Source organism: Polyodon spathula, chromosome 1 (genome assembly GCF_017654505.1).
Source record: "Polyodon spathula isolate WHYD16114869_AA chromosome 1, ASM1765450v1, whole genome shotgun sequence".
NCBI lineage: Eukaryota > Metazoa > Chordata > Actinopteri > Acipenseriformes > Polyodontidae > Polyodon > Polyodon spathula.
This window is the reverse complement of record NC_054534.1, coordinates 86,702,715-86,723,896: the sequence shown is the minus strand read 5'-3', so window position 1 is coordinate 86,723,896 and position 21,182 is coordinate 86,702,715. Positions and strand designations below refer to the sequence as shown.

The following is a 21,182-nucleotide window of genomic DNA, read 5'->3' as shown; positions in this document are numbered from 1 at the left end:
AGGGTTCTTGCTGAAGCTCCAGAGAGCACTCCTGTCTCCCCCAGCAGCACCCAGGAGAGATCTTCGCTATGCTCTCCCCAGAAGCACCAGGCCTCTGTCAGTTCTACTTGTCTGGGAAGCACTAAGAGCCTGTCAGCAGCTATCTTTAGTGAGAAGCAGCCCCCCCCAGCTGGAGTGCAGTTTAGCAGCGATGTGACCCACAGCAATGAAAATGTATTGGATTCACTCTGGGAGAGGAGGAGCTTTGGTTCCTTCCCCTTCACCCCCTCAGCAGACATCTTCAACCAGTACCGCTCCATGGACTCCAGTATGTCGATGGCCGACAGCGAAGCCTACTTCTCTGCAGCAGAGGAGTTTGAGCCTATCGGCACTGATGAATGCCCAGTGACCTACCCTGGGAGGAACAAGAAAAAGAAACGTGCCCAGCAGATCAACTACAGCAGGAGCTCCATTTACCACAGCGCTGAGGGGCCACTGACATATGTCCTCAATAGGGAGACCAATCAAGATCCCATCTCCACGCACCCTTCTCGGGCATCCTTTGTTTCCGCACTAGGGGTGGAGGAAGAATCTGCTGAGCATGTCCACTCTGTGGAAATGGAAAACATCCCAGAGGTTGGCCAGATGACATCCCAGCCACAAGTAATGGACTGCTACCAGAACTACCTTTCTCGTTACCAGATGTTTAACTGGTCGGCTAAACAGCCAACCAACAAAAGAACCTCCAAATCTTCTTTACATCGGCCACTGGATGTTGACACACCAACCAGCGAGGAGAGTTCCTCTTTATTTGACCAGCTTTCCATACCAATGTTTACGGTAGGTAGACACAGCTTGACCAGATTTTGTAGTTCCCTAATACGTTTTTCAAGACTGGATAGCAACACCTTATGCACACAGAACTAGCTCAGTGTAGAGCTTTGTAATGCTGTTAATGGTTGTTACTATATAACAATAAAAAGTTCACTTACTGTAAATTATTTTAGCTCTATCTTGAGAACTTCTCAAGATATGAAAGTTCTTTTGTCATGATTAGCTACTTATAACTGTGTTCTGGCTATTGACTGGAGGGGTAGACAGACTGTGGTCTTGCGATGTAATGGTTAGAATTACTTGACTAAAGCCCCTTTTCACACTGACACTCCTACCCGGCTCACAATCCTGCGTAGTGTGAAACCACATACCTAGGTTGTACCTGGGTTGACCCGGGTCGCAGTGACCTACCTCAGTGGGTCGACGAGCTTGGGCCTGGGTTGAGTGAAACAAAATGCATGACAGCCATTCGTAAGCTGACGAAATAACAAACAGCCGTGCCTACGTGAAGGTTTCGTTTCCGCAAGGAACATTTCTGTTTATTCTGTTTAGCTATATTTTTATTGATTTGAGACACACCATGAGTCAGATAGCAGCAGGGATGAAGAAACATTTGCTCTAATCAACATTTGGGCTGATGGTTCAATCCAGAGAAGTCTGGATGGAAGCATCCATAACAAGCTGTTTCCGGGGCATTGATACGCGCAATGTGTACTTGCGTCTGTCACCCAGGTCAACCCTGCTTTATCAAAAGCAGTGTGAAATCGCGTAACCAACATTCATGACACCATGTTTCATGAACGTGGTTTAAAGAGTTATCCGGCTAACTTTCCAGATTTAGATTTGAAATTCAGGCTTACTCGGTTTCACAAAACAAGATGATAATAACTCAAGCTTAAAACCATGGTAACATATCACGCTTAAGTAAACATGCTTCAGAGTAGGGTAACTAAGAATAATCCTGACTTAAATCTGGAAGAAAAGAAAAAAAAAATGGTAAAATGGCAGAACTTTCCTACCCCCAGTTATTATTAAGGTTTCTTACCTTGGCCATGTTTTCTGCAAGCTGCTATATAGGTCCCTTGTCATTTGTTCAAATATTTTTTTAATACGTAAATAGAAATGATATTTTAGAATTTTGTTGGCTACTTTTTTTGTAGCCTACTTCCTGACTGATTTGGCCGTTTCCAGCAATTTAATTTTGGCACACATACAAATTCCAGTTTTAAACTTCTCATAGGCTACTGGTACTTAAGCGACTCTTGCAGACACGGCTACAGTACTTTAAGTTTTGATCTGTAATGGAGTTAAATAGGGCACGTAAATTGATAGAATGATTAAACACATACATATATTTTAAGCGTAATGAACATATTTGTCTGTGCGTACTAGGGTGGCCATCTGGCTCCAGGTTTACCGGACCCTTTGAGACAGAACAGGATTTCAAACTTGTCCCTAAACTGAAAGCAATTAATGTGTAAATTAACCATTACACCTTTGCTAAAATGAATAATGGTGCTTAATTGCCATGTGCATCAAACAATTGTATAATTTGTAATAAGAATGAATAAAATGTTTATGTATTATTGTTTATTTATTTATTTATTTATTTATTTTTTGCAGCCACTTTGTCGCTATTTATTTTCTGTTTGTGGATATTCAATCGCCAATAATATGCAATTACTCTCCCAAGCAAAACATCATCCCGTTTCTCATCTATTCATCCATAGCTAATTATTATAGATCTGATGGGAAGCAGCTGATCATTAAGACTTGTTTGCTATGCACAGCAACTTTGCCACAGGATAATCTCAGCAAATGTGTAGCCAATTTAGACATCGGCTACTTTCAGTTTAAGGGGAATTTTGAAAATCTCTTTTGTCTCAAAGCGTCCGGTAAATCTGGAGCCAGATGGCCACCCTAGTGCATACAGTAAGATATATTATATATATATATATTATATATATATATATATATATATATATATATATATATATATATATATATATATGTGTGTGTGTGTGTTTTTTACTACTATGTACGCCACTGCGTTTACTTACATCATTGACAGAAGAGTCCAAAAAAACTTAATTCTGTCTTTGTTGGATACTGTAGTCGATCACATTATCACATTACTTTATGCAACTGTTTTTGTCCAATCACAGAATATTTCTATGATGTGTATATATTAATAGTGTAAACAGTAAATACTGTTTTCTTTTTAGATTGTGAAGCATGGCCTTGCTGCTAATTATTTACTGGACAGAGGTGTTCCACCCATGGGATCATCATCGAGGTACAATATATGTGCATCAGACTAGACATTCCAGTTTCAGAAGGCTCTGAAAGAAAATGAACCCCTCTGTAATGATTGCCTATTGATTTTTGTACCTGTTATGCTTCTCCTAGCACATCTTACACTCCATTAGAAAAGAAGGCTACGGAAAACACTGATGATGAAACAGTCACTGAAGACTGGACTTTGGATCAGCCTCTGTCCCAGACAAGAACCACTGCCATAGTAGAAGTGAAGGGTGCTGTGGATGTTGTCTTGACACCTCTCGTGGCCGAGGCTTTGGACAGGTATAACATGTCACTAATTGGAAACAACAGCATTGTAACTGACAGCTGTCACTATATCTTTACTTATAGATCCAAGGGTGTAGCGAGTAATTTACTTCACCACAGTACTCCATTTCTAAAAGCATATGTGCTATATTTTGTATGCTAACTGAAATGTCATATTTTTAGTAGTAGTATTTGGAAGAAAATACAAAACCACATTTTTATAACGTATAATGCATTTTGGTTGCAGCACTAACTAATGGCCACAGAACTTGTGTCTCTTGATAGCAGCTATTCAGTTTACTGCAAACATTTACTGAACTGCAGTAGGCTAGCATCTGTAACCGTTTGAATTTGTAAGATGAGCATTAAACCAAAAGTTGCATATAATTAAAGATTAGCATTTTGATCTACAGTACATAGAACATCAGGTTAGTGTTCCAAATTGTTACATAGTTATTAAGTTTAGTCTCTGATAGATGTTGGTTTTGGACTGGGGTACCTGATCTCTATTTTCTTATAGGTACATTGAGGCAATGGTTCATTTTGCAAGTAACCGGCATCCTGCTTCCATAGTGGATGATCTGCATGGCAAGGTGCTAAGTGAGGCATATCAGATCAGCAAATCCACTGTCTTTGACTCAGTAAGTGCTTATATTGTTTAAGAATAAAACTTTACATTTACAAAAGGGTAATAAAGCATGTTTAAGTTTTAAAAAAGGAAGTAGGTTTTTGCTTCCAGTTTTATACTTTTATATTGTTAGCTCTAAATGGAACACTGTCCTTATATCAGACAATAAGTCTGTCGGTTTCTGATGCGTAAACAACTGTTCTTTGCAGGGTTCTACAAAACATGAATCCAGGGGATCGAAGATCGAGAGTGCTGCACCTGGATCTACAAACTTGGGAAACAAGCAAACTGACTTGTCAGCAAAACAGGATAAAGTGAAAATTAAAGGTCTCCAGGCCAACGTTTCTATACCGAAGGTAGAGGTTTAGACAGAATGCTTTAGTGTTTTACAGTAGCCATACAAAATGTCTGAATGTGCATGATCCTTAAATGTATGTAAGAATTATTTCAATGCTGTGATTTGAGGCAGTCATCTCAAATAGTGGACTATGAGCTATATTTCATACACCGTATAACACTATGTAACACAATTTTTGTTCCTGGGTAGTAAGTGTTATTTCCTAATTGTTTATGCCTCAAAAATATAGAACATGGCTAATATTCCCCACAAACTTTGCTTTTGTGACCAGGACAGTGATATTTCAAAATATCACTATTTCCAATGGGGGGAAAAAGGGCTAATGTGTGTCTTTTCGTTCACATAAAGTCAGAAAAAAACAACATATGAATCCAAATTAACATGTATTTATACTAAAGTAATACAAAGATGACCACAAAAGATTTAGAAGTGAGTAGTTTTTCGAGATTTACAATTATACTGTAAATACTATGATTAATATAGTTAGATTTATACAGTATAATTGTAAATCTCGAAAAACTACTCACTTCTAAATCTTTTGTGGTCATCTTTGTATTACTTTAGTATAAATACATGTTAATTTGGATTCATATGTTGTTTTTTTCTGACTTTATGTGAACGAAAAGACACACATTAGCCCTTTTTCCCCATTGGAAATAGTGATATTTTGAAATATCACTGTCCTGGTCACAAAAGCAAAGTTTGTGGGGAATAATAGCCATGTTCTATATTTTTGAGGCATAAACAATTAGGAAATAACACTTACTACCCAGGAACAAATTTATTTTTTTGTTACACAGTGTAATCAGTATGCAAAGTACACAAGTTTTTTTTTGTCACTGGTGAAAAGTGCATAATGCATGTTATTGAATTTAATATGTTTTTGAAGTAAACTGATTTACATCAGGTAAATACACAGTTCCTAGTGTTTTTTGGTTTTTAAATGCCTAAACTTATTATCAAAAGCAAAAGCAAACCAGTGCTCTGTTGACTGTTAACTAATAGAATACCATAAATTGTTATTATACATTAATAAAGAATATTGATGGTATGCCAACCACATGGTAATAATACATGCAGTCTATTTTTATATCCACCAATGTTGGAAAGATGTATAATCTTTTTGTTGATGGATATAAATGGTAGCTACTCTGATGTATTGGGTTGTTGTATTTTGTTTACATGCTGTGCCATGAGCAAATAATATACTGTAGGAAGTCCTTAAAACCGCTCTTGGCAGAAGCAACTTAATATCTGAAAACATTGATTTGGTAGCTGTGAAAAGAAACTTAAAAAAACAAGGCCTCTTAGGTGGCAAGTAAGGAGGTCCTGTAACTCACATTCCTTGTTTGTTTGACTGACAAATATTCACAACATTGATGAAGGCATTATCCAAAACGCTTGTTTACTTGACTTTAAATTAGAGGGTTTATGGCAATTACTATAGACTAATTGCCACCTAACCAACCTGTTAAGAAACATGAAACATGCCCTACACCCCTACATCTTGGAAAAGGAGTTTGGATGACTGTGATTAGCATTTGTTCCCATTTCTCTATGATTAATATTGTTAGATTTCTATCCATGTCAATATACTATGGTACCCATTCTTTTAAATGTTAATATGTTTTTAATTGCAGGTAAACCTGTGCCTACTTCAAGCATCTATTAAGGAAGGTTCTCCTTCGAACTCAAGTAAAAATGTGACTCGCGTTTCCCTTGTGGCATTGTGTTTCGATAGAATCGCTACACAAGTCCGAATGAATAGGTAAAAAGATTACTTCTAGTGCATACTTACAGTAGATTATTTAAATGATTTAAGTTTACTTTCCAAGTAATTTGGAGTATGCAACTCACTGTTGAGATTTATGATATACAGGCTACCCCTTGTAAATGTATAGAGGAGGTTTAAATGACGTTCCAGTCACTGTGAAAGGGATCGGCATATGAAGTTGCATTGGGATACAGATTTTAGATGAATACTATAAAAAAAAGGCAACACAGTCCACAAATATAGCCAACATTTAATTATCCTTCACACGCGGAGTTACATTATATTGCATGTATTCAGATATCTTTTCCACTTATTTAACCATCACTTAAAGTTTTTGTTTTGTTTTTAACCAGGGGTGTTGTAGAAGAAGGACCAAATAACACAGAACATGGCAGGCCGTCTGTGTCCTTTGAGAAATATGCATCTGCCACTAAAATGCAGCCCCAGTCCTCTGGTTCCCTGAGGTCAAACGCAGGGATTGAGAATGGGAAAGAGATTGCAGCCAAGCTCAATATTCATCGCATCCACGGCCAACTGAGAGGTCTCGACACTTCAGGTAAAGGCCTCATAGTAATCAAATCCTGCTTAGGGTTAAATACAGACTGGGGTTTTAATCTTTTTTGTCGGTTCTTTTTGAAAACTTTCTTTTATGATCACTTACACCAATTGCTATCCATACTGGCTGCCATTTATCACTTGTTACTACCAGTGACAAATGCTTCACTTGCTAACTTGAGTAATTATTCACAAAAGAAACCTGAAACTTTGTAGAAGGTCAGATGCAACAAATGCACCCTTTTTAAAAGCAGTTGAATAAAACATTTATAAGAGGGTCAAATCCAGTACAATAGTCACAATAGCCACAATAACTTAGTTCATTTTCATAAAACAACCAGAAATGTGGCGTTATGTTTGTGACCGTGAACTGTAGTTAAACATTTGTAGTAGCTGTGTCTCCTTAACATGTATTTGATTTAATTGTTCCAGAATTAAGTACACATTTCAGCATCTGTACAGTGTGTTAGAGCCAAAAGGTGTTTTTGTTTGAACACAGCTAAGCCGCTAACTTCCAGTGAGACCTGGGGCAAGTGACTTAACTTGAAATGCTTGTGACATTTCTGATGTCAAAATTCAGTGAAGGTGGCAACCTACTATAATAGAGACATTGCATCTGATTTGTGAACAGTAATATATTGAAGAAGAATGAAAGTTCTCAAATGTGACACACATAAATACTATCGAGTATGTGTTCTTTCTTTATCTAAAAAAGACATGGGCACCTGTGCAATAACTGCCATTCCATTTGAGAAGTCCAAAGTGCTGTTTAGTCTTGAGGAGCTGGATGAGTTTACCTTGGTGGATGAGACTGATCCACAGGGGGGTTCTGATCTAACACGAACATCAGCCAGCCTGGAGAAATGGGGATGGATCATGTTTGAGTGTGGCATTGAAAATGTGACAGTGAAAGGTAAAGCTAATGGAATTGTGTTGTATGGTGTAATGTTAATGTGGGGATCTCTTTTCTTTAAAAAAAAAAATAAATAAAAATAAAATAATGTTTACCTGTCAATTGTTTTATGTGCTTATACATTCTTTTGTACGTATTTATGTTTAAATTTAGGAGGAAGACAGTCAGGGGCTATTTTATACAATGGCTTGCTGAAGTCAAATGGGTCTTCTGGCTCACAGACTGGCAGTGGCTACAGCACCGATTTGTCTGAAGATAACCTACCACAAGACGGGCCAAGTCCGTCCTCAGATGTCAGTGGGAATTCAGACTCAGATGAGCAGGTGAGGAATGACAGGAAAAATAATGTTGTCAGTAGAACATTTACAATACAGCAGTTTTGAAGTCCATTCTTTGCTATTGTAACCAGGAATGATTTGAGTTGTTGTCCAGATTTATGGTGGACTATATTTGTCTGGTTTACATCACGATTTGTTTTCATTTTCCTGTTTTTTTCCTGTCGTAAATTATTTGACTTGTTCGAACAAGAAGTGAAATGTCAAAGAAATAAAAACAGTTAAGTTGTAAATCAGGGGTTTGTTGGCTTGACAAGTGTGAGGATGTCATTTAGTCTCCAGTGTTAGTTTCATTATAATAACTGATGCTAACACAGTATGTGTAATGTTTTAATTAGGCTAATTTTTTTTTTTATAGAAAGCTTGTGGTTTTAAGGAATTTTTAGGTATTCTTAGTTTTTGGTCATTTTGTTTATTTACATTATATCAGCTTTAATATTTTAAAGTAAGAAAATGAAGTTAAAACACAACCATCATTCCTAGCGTTTCTTTACGCAATTGTTTGATTTTAGAAGTTACATTATTGTCTTTGTTGCACTAATACTCAACACTAATGCATAAAATGAAGACACAGGCAACTTTATTGCAAAAACTGAACAATACTATGATGATTGTCACATAGAGGAGCATTACAGGAACATGTACTGATGTAATATATATATTAGAAATGTATGTATAATCTGAACTCAAAAGTACATTGAGGGAAGAATTAGTGAAAAATGAGTAAAAACAATAACTATCATTTTAAATATACTTTATAAACTGGGCATTTTAAATATTCTATTTTGATTAGTCAAAACAGGTCACTTGTGGGTGTTGATATTACAGCATATAACCGTGGGTTGGCACTTCTTTACAAAAAGGGGCAAAATTGACTTTTATTCAATTAGTGAGACAAAGCAAAAGTAAGTTATTCAAATCAATGCAAAACGCACCATTCTGATCGCTCTGCCCCCTCTCCCTAAACTGCAGAACAACAGCGGTTCCCTATCCTTTTTAAAAAAAATATCTTAACTTTCAGCTTCTTTTAAACAAAGATTTGGCTGGCTCTTAAAAGAACCTTTTGTGATAAATGGATGTTTTTTTACTGTCCCCCCTGGTCTACTGTGTGTCTGTACTCCTCCTTCGGTCGCTTGCATCTCCTGCCACGCCTGCACAGCCGTGTGATCTGTGTGATGCAGAGTCTTTATAATTGTATCTGACTGTTCCTGCCGTACCTTTCTCTGCATATATTTGTCCAGGTACGATGGTATCACCTCTTCTGGTGTGCCCTGTATTATTTATTTATTTATTTATTTTTATTGTTTAACACAGGGCCAGTAGTTCTCGGCGTTGTCTAGCCATAAACCGCAAAATCAGTTCGATAAGTGACCGGGTATTCCGTCATGCAAAAAACATCTTTCTTGCCACTGTGAAGGGGTAGCGCTAATCTGGTGTGGATACCTCCTTTCACTTCCGTGAAAAACAAAGGACGTTTTAAAAAAACAACAAACAAACAAAAATAAATAAATAAACATAGCACTGTCATCTGATGCTGTCACTGATCTTGTGAATAAAGGCTATGTCATGTTGGAAAAGGGCAGTAATATTTTACTTTAAAATTTAATGAACAAACCAAGAATTATAACAAGTCAAATGAAGAAATACTGAACTCGATGGCAATGTTTGAGTCAACATTGATAAATCGTTTTGCATTTTTGAATTTATTATTATTATTTTTTTTAAGTTACTGTATATGGAACTATCTTAGCTCATTATTAGGCAGAAGGATATTTAATGAAAATGACTTTTTAGTTTTAAATGTTTTTTACTATTTTGCTTTTTCAGTGTAGTTGGTTAACCCAGTTTATAAAATGGGTCTTTTAAACACTCTATCCTTATTGGTCAAAACAGATTACTGGGGGTGTGAATATTACAGCATATTCCCATGAGTTGAAACTTTTTTCAAAAAGGGGCAAATCAGTTGTAGATATCCATACGCCACCAGAATTTTGAAAAAAAAAAAAAATGTTGTAGCCATACTTAAATTTATATTAACCTTTTGCGGTCCTAATTTTTTTTAATTAATGATTTTTAAAAAAAAAAAAATTCAGTTTTAAGGACACTTTTTAGGTCAGGGTGTGGGATATACTCTAATATTCACATGCCACTCTGCTTCACCTTATGACTTAACGCACCCAGGGCTTGTGGATATTCGAGTATATTGCACACCCTGTCATGCCTTATTGCTTACGTATGTAAATGTAAAATGACATAGTATGTCTTCTCGAAAACAAGGATTTGTTGTGCAGGAAGAAAGTGGTTCATTAATGTAGAAGTAAAAGATGAGCTATGCAGTGATGATCTGGTAACCTGCTCACTGTTTAGGATGAAGGTGCAGAATCTGATGATTTGAAGAAAGATTTGCCGCTCTTGTCGCCACCTCCTGACTCCAGCAGCATGAAGCTCATGATAACAGAAATCTGGTTGAGTTTTGCAGCTCCAACAAATGTGCGCTCACCAGCCCAGGCATTCTCAAGGTATAGTTCTGGGATACGTTTTTATCCCTAAAATCTCCTACTGTGTATTGAGCATACTCTGTGTTCTATTTTTTCTATAAATTAGTAAGACCTCTTCTAGAATGTTATGTTCAGTTCTGGTCACCTTCTAGAAAGTGCAAAGAAGAGCGACCAGAATTATTCTAGGTTTAAAGGGCATGTCACATGCAGACAGGCAAAAAAAAAAAAAAATCTATTTACTCTTGAACAAATAAGACTAAGCGGCAATCTAATAAAAGCATTCAAAATTCTAAAAGGTATTGACAATGTCGACCCAAGGGACTTTTTCGACCTGAAAAAAGAAAACGATTGATCTATTCTGTATATATAGATGGGCTTCAGCGAGTTACAGGAAAATAATTTCATCCAGAGTTTCTGTATGTATGTATATATATATATATATATATATATATATATATATATATATATATATATATATATATATATATATATATATATAAAATGTTGCAAACATACAACATTTTTAATTTTACAGAAAATATCAGATAAAAACCTGACGTGATGAAGCATGTTTTTCTTCAACAGGCAGCTGAATCTTCTAAGCACAGCAACCCCTGGTATTGGGGCGTGGCTGGTTCCAGTTGACCAGCTGAAATCCTCTCTGAATAAGCTGGAGACTGAAGAAACTCTTAGAGTGTGCGCAGTGATGGGCTGCATTATGACTGAGGCTTTAGAGGTAGTTTTAACCTATCCCTTCATGCCGGTCAGCCCAGTGCTTAAACTATCCTTAAACACACTAATGCAAAACATTGAAACAGATGTCCCATGTTATTTCTACATTTTAGGTTTTATCAACTCATCGTTTATGTTTGCAACTGCTCCTTTTAAAATAGCATTTAAAAAAACAAATCAATATTTTGGACACTTTCTGTTGTCAGTCTGCAATTCTTTGTGGATTATTGATCTTTTTCTAACACATGTCAGAGTAATTATAACCAATGTCTTTTTTTGTGCAAAGAAGATGGTACCAGAACAATAAAAATCGATAGCAATCATTGCTTAAAGAAAAGCTTTTGCTTCTACTTTCATCTTAAAATTAAGGGCCTGTTTCCGTCTAGTCATTTGGAAAAAAGCAAACATTTATACAGTAAATGAGAAGAAATATTGACTTCAATCTTATTTAACGCTGGCCATGAATTTGTATATATATATATGTGTGTGTGTGTTTTTTATAATTTTTTTTAACCGAATATTAACTAAACCATGTACAGTAAGTTTGCACAAATACAGACTTTGTGCATGTATTTTTTGCTACCAAATCAGAAAATATGCTTGTGACAGACAAGTTTGTTCTAAAATGTCAAGCTTATATGTCATTTATTACAGTTTATAAGTTAAAAGCAATCCAACAACAGCAAAATATATTTTTTAGTAAATTACAGCCTTTTTTCCTTGTAGAAAAAGAGTATTCACATTCCTCTGAGAAGCAAGTACAACAGAGTTACTAAACGGGCACGTTGTCTCCAGGAAAATCCTTCCTGTTTACTGTGTAATATTCTGCATCGCTATCTACAGCTGGCAGACTACTCCATTATTGAAGAAGCCACCATGGTATGTAATATTACGGCAACTGTTTAATAATTGGGTATGCAGGGGAAGGGTATTTTACTGCTACTTCTTCTTCGTATAGTATGTATGTATTTATTTATTTTTTACCAGAATGACGGCCTTCCTGCTCTGGTGACTTTAAAGAAAGGTTTGGTGGCCTTGGCCAGGCAATGGATGAAGTTCATTGTGGTCACTCAAGGGTTTAAAGCGATTGGGTTACTCAGGCCAACACAGTTGGCCAAGTCTCAGGAACAGTCGCAGCATGCATATGAGATTGGCCAGGGACTGGACAATGGGGGAGGCTTACAGAGCGACACCAGTGCTGATGGGGCTGAATTTGACTTTGATGCAGGTAGTAATAATCTGTAATCTCTGTGGTAGGATTTTCATATATGAAATGCCTTTGACTTTTTATCAAAACATTGTAATTTGTTTTCAAATAGGTGTCTGTGTAGTTAGACCATCCCTGAAGAGAAAAGTACTTTGTGCCTCAAAAGGAAATATTTAGCCTGGTCAGTTAGCTAAAGTATTGGCTCAGATTTAATTTTCTTCAGCAAGGAAGCTGTTGCTTGCATGTTTGCTTTTCAGCACTTTCGTTGATGGTGAACAATGCCAGCAGATATATCTGCACTGTATTACTGTTTTTATTTAAGTGTATTTAAACCAACCTAAAACCTGTTCAATTATCAGCTAAAGCATTGTTGAGTGTGTTCTTGAAGTGCTTCTCTGTTGTAACTCAGTGATACCCTCCTTGTTTTTAGCTACAGTAAGTGAACACACAATGCTGTTAGAAGGGACCAGTGCTCGCCCTCTGCCTGCAGGTGTTACCTCAGGCCCAGTCAGCGGCTCTGAGATTATGAGAAAACTCTCCAAGTCTCATAACCACACAGAATCTCCTCTTAAAATAAAGGTAAGTGGAATGTTGTTATATGTTTCATTGTACCATATCACCCACATCGTCAGGTTACACGCACTGAAGTCATTAAACAGCTTTTCCACTGACCTTTAAATCCTACAAGAAGTCATGATTTAGTAGTACAAAGAACACAATAAAAATTAAGATTCAGTCACAAACCTAATACAGTAAAGGTTGACAAGTAATATCCAACAACAGGAACATCACTTGACAACAACAGGACAGTTAGTCACTATTTAATACCAGAGTATGATAATAACCTTAACACAGTTTCAGTGGCATAAACGTGTTCCTGTGTTTAGCATTATCAAACAACAATCCCTTTTAATCCTCTATAGAATAGTAAATAAAACAATAAATACAAAGTTGTAAACTGGGTTGAAGACAATCTTATTTTTAAAACTTCATGGACTTCATGGACCGAAGCAGTAGTGACAAGTAATTGTGTAAACAATTACTGGTACCTCAAAATATACCAGCAATGTGTCGTTTTGGGGTTTTTAAAGTAGGCTTGTGTTTGTTCAAATCCATCCTCTGAATACTAAAAAGAATCATGGTTAGAATGCTGTAGTGTTTAAACAAAAAAGCAGTAGAATGTAGAGAATTATACAACCTTCAAAACTATCCAAAAAAGAAATTCTGTATTTCCCCATCCATAGGGTATCCATCCATACCAATCTCTTAGTTACACTAGTGGAGATACAGCCACAGATTCCCCTACCCATGTCAGCCAGACTGGGTTGCCAGTGAAGGACAGTCCGAGAAAGGAGAGCCTCCTCAGCTACCTTACAGGAAGCTACCCCAGTCTGCACAACCTCCTGGAAGCAACCCCGCAGAGAATCGCCACAGGCGGGAAAAGCAGCTCACTCACCAGGACAGGTACAGCAATGTCCTTGCAGTTCCTTTTCAAGTATGAAATGTAACTATTACCTAATGTGATCTATCTCTTATAGCCCAAACTACCTGAGCTGCTCCTTTAAGAGCCCTGTATGCGTCAGAAGTCGTCTCCGCCACCAGGAGATAATTTGAGTGACACTTAAGGCTCAGTGCCATTTTTCTTTCAGCCTTGCCTGAGGAAGGAGTCCGCTCTGACTTTTAAGTCATAACTACTGAGAAGTTGATATACTCATTTTTTCTCTCTCGTTTAATATTTTGAAATAATTAGCTTATTTTTAGCATATAATTCTTCTTAGCTTTGGTTCTGATTAAGTCCCCTCCACAGCCTTATGCTCTGTGCGAAGCTGGTGACTCTCCACTGCCCCTTCCCCAGGATTCAGTCCCTTGCTGCGGCTAAATTTCACGCCCACTCCGTTCTTGCTTGGCTCTTCGTGAGTCGAGATAAATTTGTGTTAGAGCCTTTTCATATATATTTTATGAACATTATATATTATTTTTAGCTAATTTTAGTTGTTTTCTCCCACTCTGTACACAGACAGCATACTGTACATGCTTGCAGTTGTCAGTTGTTTTTTCAGGTCTTCGTCTGCACGTCACTTGAACTGTGACTCGCTCTGCCGGCGTTTCTGGTTCAAGGACCCCTACCGGTGACCCGTTTTCGGTACCAGAGCCGGTATCGGGTCAGTACCAGAGCCTGTACCAGTGACCTGGCTGGTACCAAAGTATGTACCAGTCAACTTTATTGGTACTAAGGTTGGTACCAGTCATCTGGTTCATACCAGATTCAGTACCAGTGACCCAGTTTGACACCAAGACCGTTACCAGTGCTCCATTTTTGTGTACTGCAGTTTTCAGCACCAGTCAGCTTACTGTCTCTTTTTGTACACATACACTGTACAGTTGATTTTTTTTTTTAAACTGTGCAACATGTCTGGGTTTCATCTTTGTGCTTGTTAAAAGAGAAACATTCCAGTAGAGGATAAGCATGCCATTGTGCTAAGTGGACACTGGAAAGCAGGGTGGCACAGCTCCTATACGGTCAGCAGTGGGGAGTTGTCAGGCACGGGGAACTCTGTGGCATCCAGACCCAACAGTCTTGCTGCTCTGGGTTTGGCCCCTGAGCGGAGACATTTGAGTCACCTTGGGTTATCTGACTGGGTCATTATCACCCCTCAGAATTCCAAGGCAGCATCTACCTGCTACCTGTACGACTACAAATGGGGTCTAGACGTGGTCTCAGCCGCGTGAACTAAACCCCACGACTTGCCCCATGGCAGATATACTGTAATTTGCAGGACCTGTTTGATGAAGGGAAATTTCCCTCCACAGTTAGTCTACATGTCGTCTAGTTCGGCTTGCCATATTTAAATTGACTCGGTCTACTTACAGTGCCTATAGAAAGTCTACACCATCTTGAACTTTTTTCACATTTTGTTGTGTCAGTGCCTCAGAGTTTCATGGATTTAAATGAGGATTTTTCTACCACTTATTTACACACCATATTCCACACTGCTAAGGGGAAAAAATATTTTATTGAGAGAAAAAAAAAGTATTAAAAATACAAAACTGAAAGATCATAATTGGATAAGTCTCCACCCCCCTCCCTGAGTTAGTACTTGGTAGAAGCACCTTTGGCAGCAATTACAGCTTTGACTGTTGGGATAGGTCTCTACCAATTTTGCACACCTAGATTTGGCAATATTTGACCATTGTTCTTTTCAAAGCTGTTCAATCTCTGTCAAGTTCCTTGGGGAGCGTTGATGGACAGCAATCTTCAAGTCATGCCACAAATTTTTGATTGGATTTAGGTCAGGGCTCTGACTGAGCCATTCAAGGACATTTACCTTTTTTGTTCCTTAGCCATTCCAATGTAGCTTTAGCTGTGTGCTTTGGGTCGTTGTCATGCTGAAAGGTGAACTTCCATCCCAGTTTCAGCTTTCTTGCAGAGGACAGCAGGTTTTCCTCAAGGACTTATCTGTACTTTGCTCCATTCATTTTCCCGTCTGTCCTGAAAAGTGCCCCAGTCCCTGCTGATGAGAAATATCCCCGTAACATGATGCTGCCACCACCATGCTTGACAGTAGGAATGGTGTTCTTTGGGTGATGCACTGTTTGCACTTTTTGCCACAAGGCTATAGAATCTCCTGAGTGTTTTTTTTTTGCATACTTTAATTGAAGGTGGGCTTTCTTGAGTAATGGCTTCCTACTTGGCACCGTACCATACAGGCCAGATTTGTGGAGTGCTTGGGATATTGTTGTCACATGCACACTTTGACCAGTCTTGGCCATAAACGCCTGTAGCTCTTGCAAAGTTGGCCTCTTGGTAGCCTCTCTGATCAGTCTTCTCCTTGCTCGGTCATCCAGTTTGCAGGGACGGCCTGATCTAGGCAGGGTCTTGGTGGTGCCATACCCCTTCCACTTCTTAATAATCGTCTTTACCGTGCTCCAAGGGATATTCAAGGCCTTTTGATATTTTTTTTATACCCATCCCCTGATCTGTACCTTTCAGCAACTTTTTCCCGGAGTTCTTTTGAAAGCGCCTTGGTGCTCATGATTGAGTCTTTGCTTTGAAATGCACTACCCAGCAGAGGGAACCTACAGGAACTGCTGATTTTATCCTGAAATCATGTGAATCACTACAATTTAACCACAGATGGAGGCCACTTGGTGTGTGACTAGGAAAGCGATTGGTTACACCTAAGCTAATAATAATAATAGGCAATAAGGCAACAAAAGGTGAAAATTTTGAAAGGGGTGTAGACGTTCTATAGGCACTGTATGAACTGATCACTGGTCACTTCACAAGATGCCTTGCAACCTCCTGGGTGTTATTCCAGGGTGCATCTTTCGCAGACATTTGCAATGCAGTATGGGCTACGCTTGATACTTTTACCAGGCTCTACCGACTGAATGTCATAGATCAGCAGAACCCTGGTTTTGGGACCAGAGTTTTGCTTTTTAACACATTTTTATTATGTTCCACTTTAAGTCCTGGGGTAGTTAGCCATACACCCTTTTTGGCCTTCTGGTGTTAAGTGTAGCCTTGCAGCATATACCCTGTATGAGGATCTTTCCTCACTGTACTGTGGATTATATGCCATGGAGTCTTATCAGTCCTCGACCAGAATGCTAAAGGCAGTTTATCTTCCTTTTTAGCACATCTGCTATTGCTGCAAGCCCTATGCTTGCGACGGCGTGGGTATTGTATCCTAGTGGTAATGATTACATTTCATACTTGAAAGGGAACGTTAGGTTATTATCATAACCGTGGTTCCCTGAAATAGAAATGTAACCAACGCTGCTGCTGCGTTCACTCCAATGTAGCAGGTCTGAAGAGAAAATGGCGCTGAACCTTATGTGTCACTCATATTTATCTCCTGGGGGTGGAGGTGGCACCTGACGCATACAGGGATCGTAAAAAAGCAGCTTTTGATGTAAGTGCTCATATAATTCAGACTATAAGAGATATATCTCATTAGGTAATGGTTCCGTTTGTATTTCAAGGAACTAGGGTTATAATAATAATGTTTTACATTTTTTGTTGAAACCACCTTTATTACTGAAAAAACCACACACATTTTTGTATCTTTTTTTTTTTTTTTTCTTTTAAACACAATGGGGTGGTTTTGCAAACCCCACTTAACACTGATCTTGGGCTGCCTTACGTACAGTAATATTTAGGTAGTCCAAGAGTAATCTTAGTTATAAGAAATTGTTGCTGTAATTGCTAGTCCTTTGTAAAAAAATAAATAAATAAAAAAAGAAAGCTCATTTGAAAATGTTTGTTTGTTTGTTTGTTTGTTTGTTTATTTATTTATTTTGTACAGCTAACAACGTTGCTCCAGATATGCTGACAGAGCACCCGTTGTTATCTGAGCCATCTTCTGTGAGCTTCTATAATTGGATGTCAAATGCTGTGGGTAACAGTGGAAGTGTGGTACAGGAGTCTCCTGTCACAAGAATAGAGCACAATAGCCTTCAAACAGGTAGGACAATAGCCCACATGTTTAATATCTACTCATACATTTATTAAGTAAACATTGATTGTTCATTTTAATGTAAGGAGAATGGGTTTGGATTTACTGGGTTATGAGTTTGACTTGTACTCTACCTGGTGTTAATCTGAAATGTTATTCCCTTTCAAGTATGAAATGTAACCATTACCAAATGTATATTTACCTCCTAAAGACCCAAAACCTAAAAATTGTATACCAAAGCTGCTCAGCGAGCCTGTGCTGCAGTGGTGGCTCCGCCCCGAGGGCACAAAAGGACTGTACTCGCAGATATCATTTCTATTTTTCCTTTCAAGACTGACCTGATTGGAGAGCCTTGCTCAGATTATTGGTGCTTCTACTATATCTGTATATATTTTGCATTTACTCGCTTCGATTTGTTGTTGCTTGCCATTCAACAAAAGTATCTTCGGAAGAGGTTGGCAAACAGGAGTCCGACAGTACATCCCCTGCTAATCAAAAGGGCCACTGCAATCCTATAGCACGGGAAACAAGGCAGTCAGTGTTTGACAATGACCTTACTGCTTCTCCCATATCGTCGTCACCGTGGACATGTCCAGCCTGGGCTGGGGAGCTGTGTGGAATGGGCAAGGCGTGCAAGGTGTGTGGAATGACGTGTCCTGCTGTTTTGCAAGACCTTTTTGGACGAGAGGCAATCTCCTTCCTTGCTAAAGGTCAGTCTGGCAGCTATTCAGCTTAAGAGCTCGCTTCCTGGCGGGGCGATTTGAGAGGGACTTGGAGACTTTGTCCGCGTATGAAGGACATTGCTCCTCACTGGAGGCTAAACGTGGTGCTTAATACACTCATGAAGCCTCTATTTGAACCCCTGCATTCAGCTGAGCTGAAATTGTTATCTTTTAAAGCGGCTTCTTGCTATCACTTTTTTTTTTTTTTTTTTTTGCAGAGTCCTGGACAAAGGTCATGCTCCGTACCAATCTTGCCGCCTTGCTGAAGACTATCTCGGCTTTCCATGTTAGTGAGTCTGTGGAATTGGAGGCTTCCATCCACCTCCTTCCAGTCTGACAGGGAGCGACAGCTCCCTACATTTTGCCCAGTTTGGGCCTTGGCGTTTTATGTTGCAGGACAAAAAACGTTGGAGCCAGTCTGAACAGTTTTTGTCTGCTGTTGGGCAAAGGCCTGTGGTCAACCCCTGTCTAAGCAGCCTCTGTCCAAGTGGATAGCAGACATGGTCACGACTGCCTATGAGCTGGCCAACTTGCTGTCTCAAAGCTCACGGCCCATTCAAACCAGGTGCCTTGTAACTTTGTGGGCTTTATTCCAGGGTGCATCTGTCGGACATATGCAATATGGTGGTGTGCGCTACTCCCCATACACTTACTAGGTTCTACATGATAAATATGGAACTAGAGTGGTAAGGGCGGCTTCCCAGTTGACCCTTATAACACAAGCATAGAGGTGAAACTTTCCCTCAATTATTTTGCCCTAGCTACTTATTACTGGGATTCCAAGTTGTACGACAAGGCAGGCTTGCACTTGCGACAGCTTTGGTACACTCATCCATTCAGTAATGATTACATTTCATATTTGAAAGGGAACATTATTATCATAGTCCTGGTTCCCTGAAACAGAAATGTAACCATTAACCTTCAAGGTCTCTGTCTCCATGATTGCTGCAGGCTTGAAGGAAAAATTACGCTGAGATCTGTGAGCGCAGTCCTTTTGTGTCCTCTGTGGTGGAGGCACGACACGTAATTTATTATAGCACTTCAAGATTAATTAGGATTCTATGGAGAGATGCCAGTGAATATACAGACATGTTTGTTGTGTCATATTGTTAAGTTTGTAAACATCTCTTGTTTCTGATCTAAGGTGTTACATATAACCTTCCTACAATACAGTCTGCTTCAGACTTTAATACTGTACTGTCCAGTGATCAACACACCCTAGGTGGCACCCATTCTCAGCACAGTACCAGCCAGGATGATATCGCTGTTCTAGAGGAAATTAATCAGGGACCCCTAGCAGTACAGTTGGCTGATGCACAGGTAAAAAAAGAAAAAAAAAAAAAAATGTTTTGTATCAATTTAATCTTGGCCCAGTTTCTCCCAAATTAACTTTTTATGAAATACAGTATATTGTATTTATTGGAACTACACACTGTAAACTATGTAAAGATTTTCAGAATCCAATTAAGAATATTTATTGTGTGTTACTAACAATATCAACATTTTTTGTAAAATTGGTCTGCTCTTAACATGTAGAATTGCAACACAGATTTGAGTAAACCATTTGTCAAATTAGATTTTAACATTTGTGTACTACATGTCTAAACTGTTATAGTTTTTTTTTTTTTTCCCCCAATAATGTTATTTTTTTAGTTTGTCTTGGTGTTAACCTTGTGTCATTTTTTGCTTTAAATACACTAGGTTGTATTTAAACCCTTGCTAAGCCACACCGGTATTCAGTCTCAAGATACTGCACCACTAAGATACAGAATGTATTTTGGCGAGCATCTTTCATTTTCTGGAACTCTGGAATGCCTCCGAGCAGATATTGTCGACTCAGATACATCCAAGGAGAGAAAAAAGAAGAAAAGATCAAAAAGGTATTGGTTATACTAAATCTCCCAAATTAAATAATATAAATAAAGTATACATTATATTTTTGAAGTGTTTTACACAAAATTTTGTTTTAGATTTAAGTTTTGCAATGTATTTTTTAATTGAGTGGTAAAATACCATTATACAGACAAGTCATCGGTTTTCAAGGAAAAAAAAAAAAATATTTTTAAAATATATTAAATATGATAAATATTTATCATTTTTTTAAAATGACTGTGTGCATACTTTTTAAAAGAAATATGACATTGTAAAACATTTGCTGATGTATTTCTTTTATATTTAAAGCACATGGTTCAAACTAAGTAATTCCAATAAACCTTGCCTAATATTTCCTATTTTCATACATTATGGTAAAGGTGATTTTTTATTTTTATTTATTTAAATGGTCATTTCTTTGAAATTGTTAGTGAAGAAAACTGAATGAACACTCCTTGCAGATATCTCTACAATGCAGGTTAACTTTTACAAGGTTGTATAAAGGAACTCAGCAACTCACTCAGGAGTCATAGGAAAAGCAGTGATAGGTAATCAAATGCAAGCCAATGTTTCTAGCTTCTGGAAGTCTGAGTACTTTTTAAAGAAAATAAATGGCAGTCTTTTAGAATGTCTCTATTTTTTTTTTTTTTAATTTCTGGAGAAATCTATATTTTAAAAAATGTACTTGTGAACAGTCATAGGAACTAAACGTTCTGAATAGTTTGTTTTTTTCTGGGTTTTTTTTTGT

General features: G+C 38.0%; 1 protein-coding gene across 6 annotated transcripts in view; it reads left to right on the top strand.

The window, feature by feature from the left end:
- The window catches only part of LOC121323698 (transmembrane protein KIAA1109-like), a 156,945-nt gene that overhangs the window by 76,351 nt on the left and 59,412 nt on the right, over positions 1–21,182 (top strand). For all 6 annotated transcript variants that reach the window (XM_041264917.1, XM_041264933.1, XM_041264932.1 and 3 more), the window contains exons 28-45: positions 3–819; positions 3,039–3,109; positions 3,223–3,396; positions 3,902–4,022; positions 4,219–4,365; positions 6,008–6,135; positions 6,495–6,697; positions 7,412–7,609; positions 7,763–7,932; positions 10,312–10,463; positions 11,028–11,178; positions 11,901–12,053; positions 12,162–12,402; positions 12,812–12,960; positions 13,626–13,845; positions 17,691–17,849; positions 19,707–19,882; positions 20,264–20,442. In XM_041264917.1, coding sequence (XP_041120851.1) covers positions 3–819; positions 3,039–3,109; positions 3,223–3,396; positions 3,902–4,022; positions 4,219–4,365; positions 6,008–6,135; positions 6,495–6,697; positions 7,412–7,609; positions 7,763–7,932; positions 10,312–10,463; positions 11,028–11,178; positions 11,901–12,053; positions 12,162–12,402; positions 12,812–12,960; positions 13,626–13,845; positions 17,691–17,849; positions 19,707–19,882; positions 20,264–20,442 — 3,609 coding nt within the window. The remainder of the gene's footprint in view (positions 1–2; positions 820–3,038; positions 3,110–3,222; positions 3,397–3,901; positions 4,023–4,218; positions 4,366–6,007; positions 6,136–6,494; positions 6,698–7,411; positions 7,610–7,762; positions 7,933–10,311; positions 10,464–11,027; positions 11,179–11,900; positions 12,054–12,161; positions 12,403–12,811; positions 12,961–13,625; positions 13,846–17,690; positions 17,850–19,706; positions 19,883–20,263; positions 20,443–21,182) is intronic.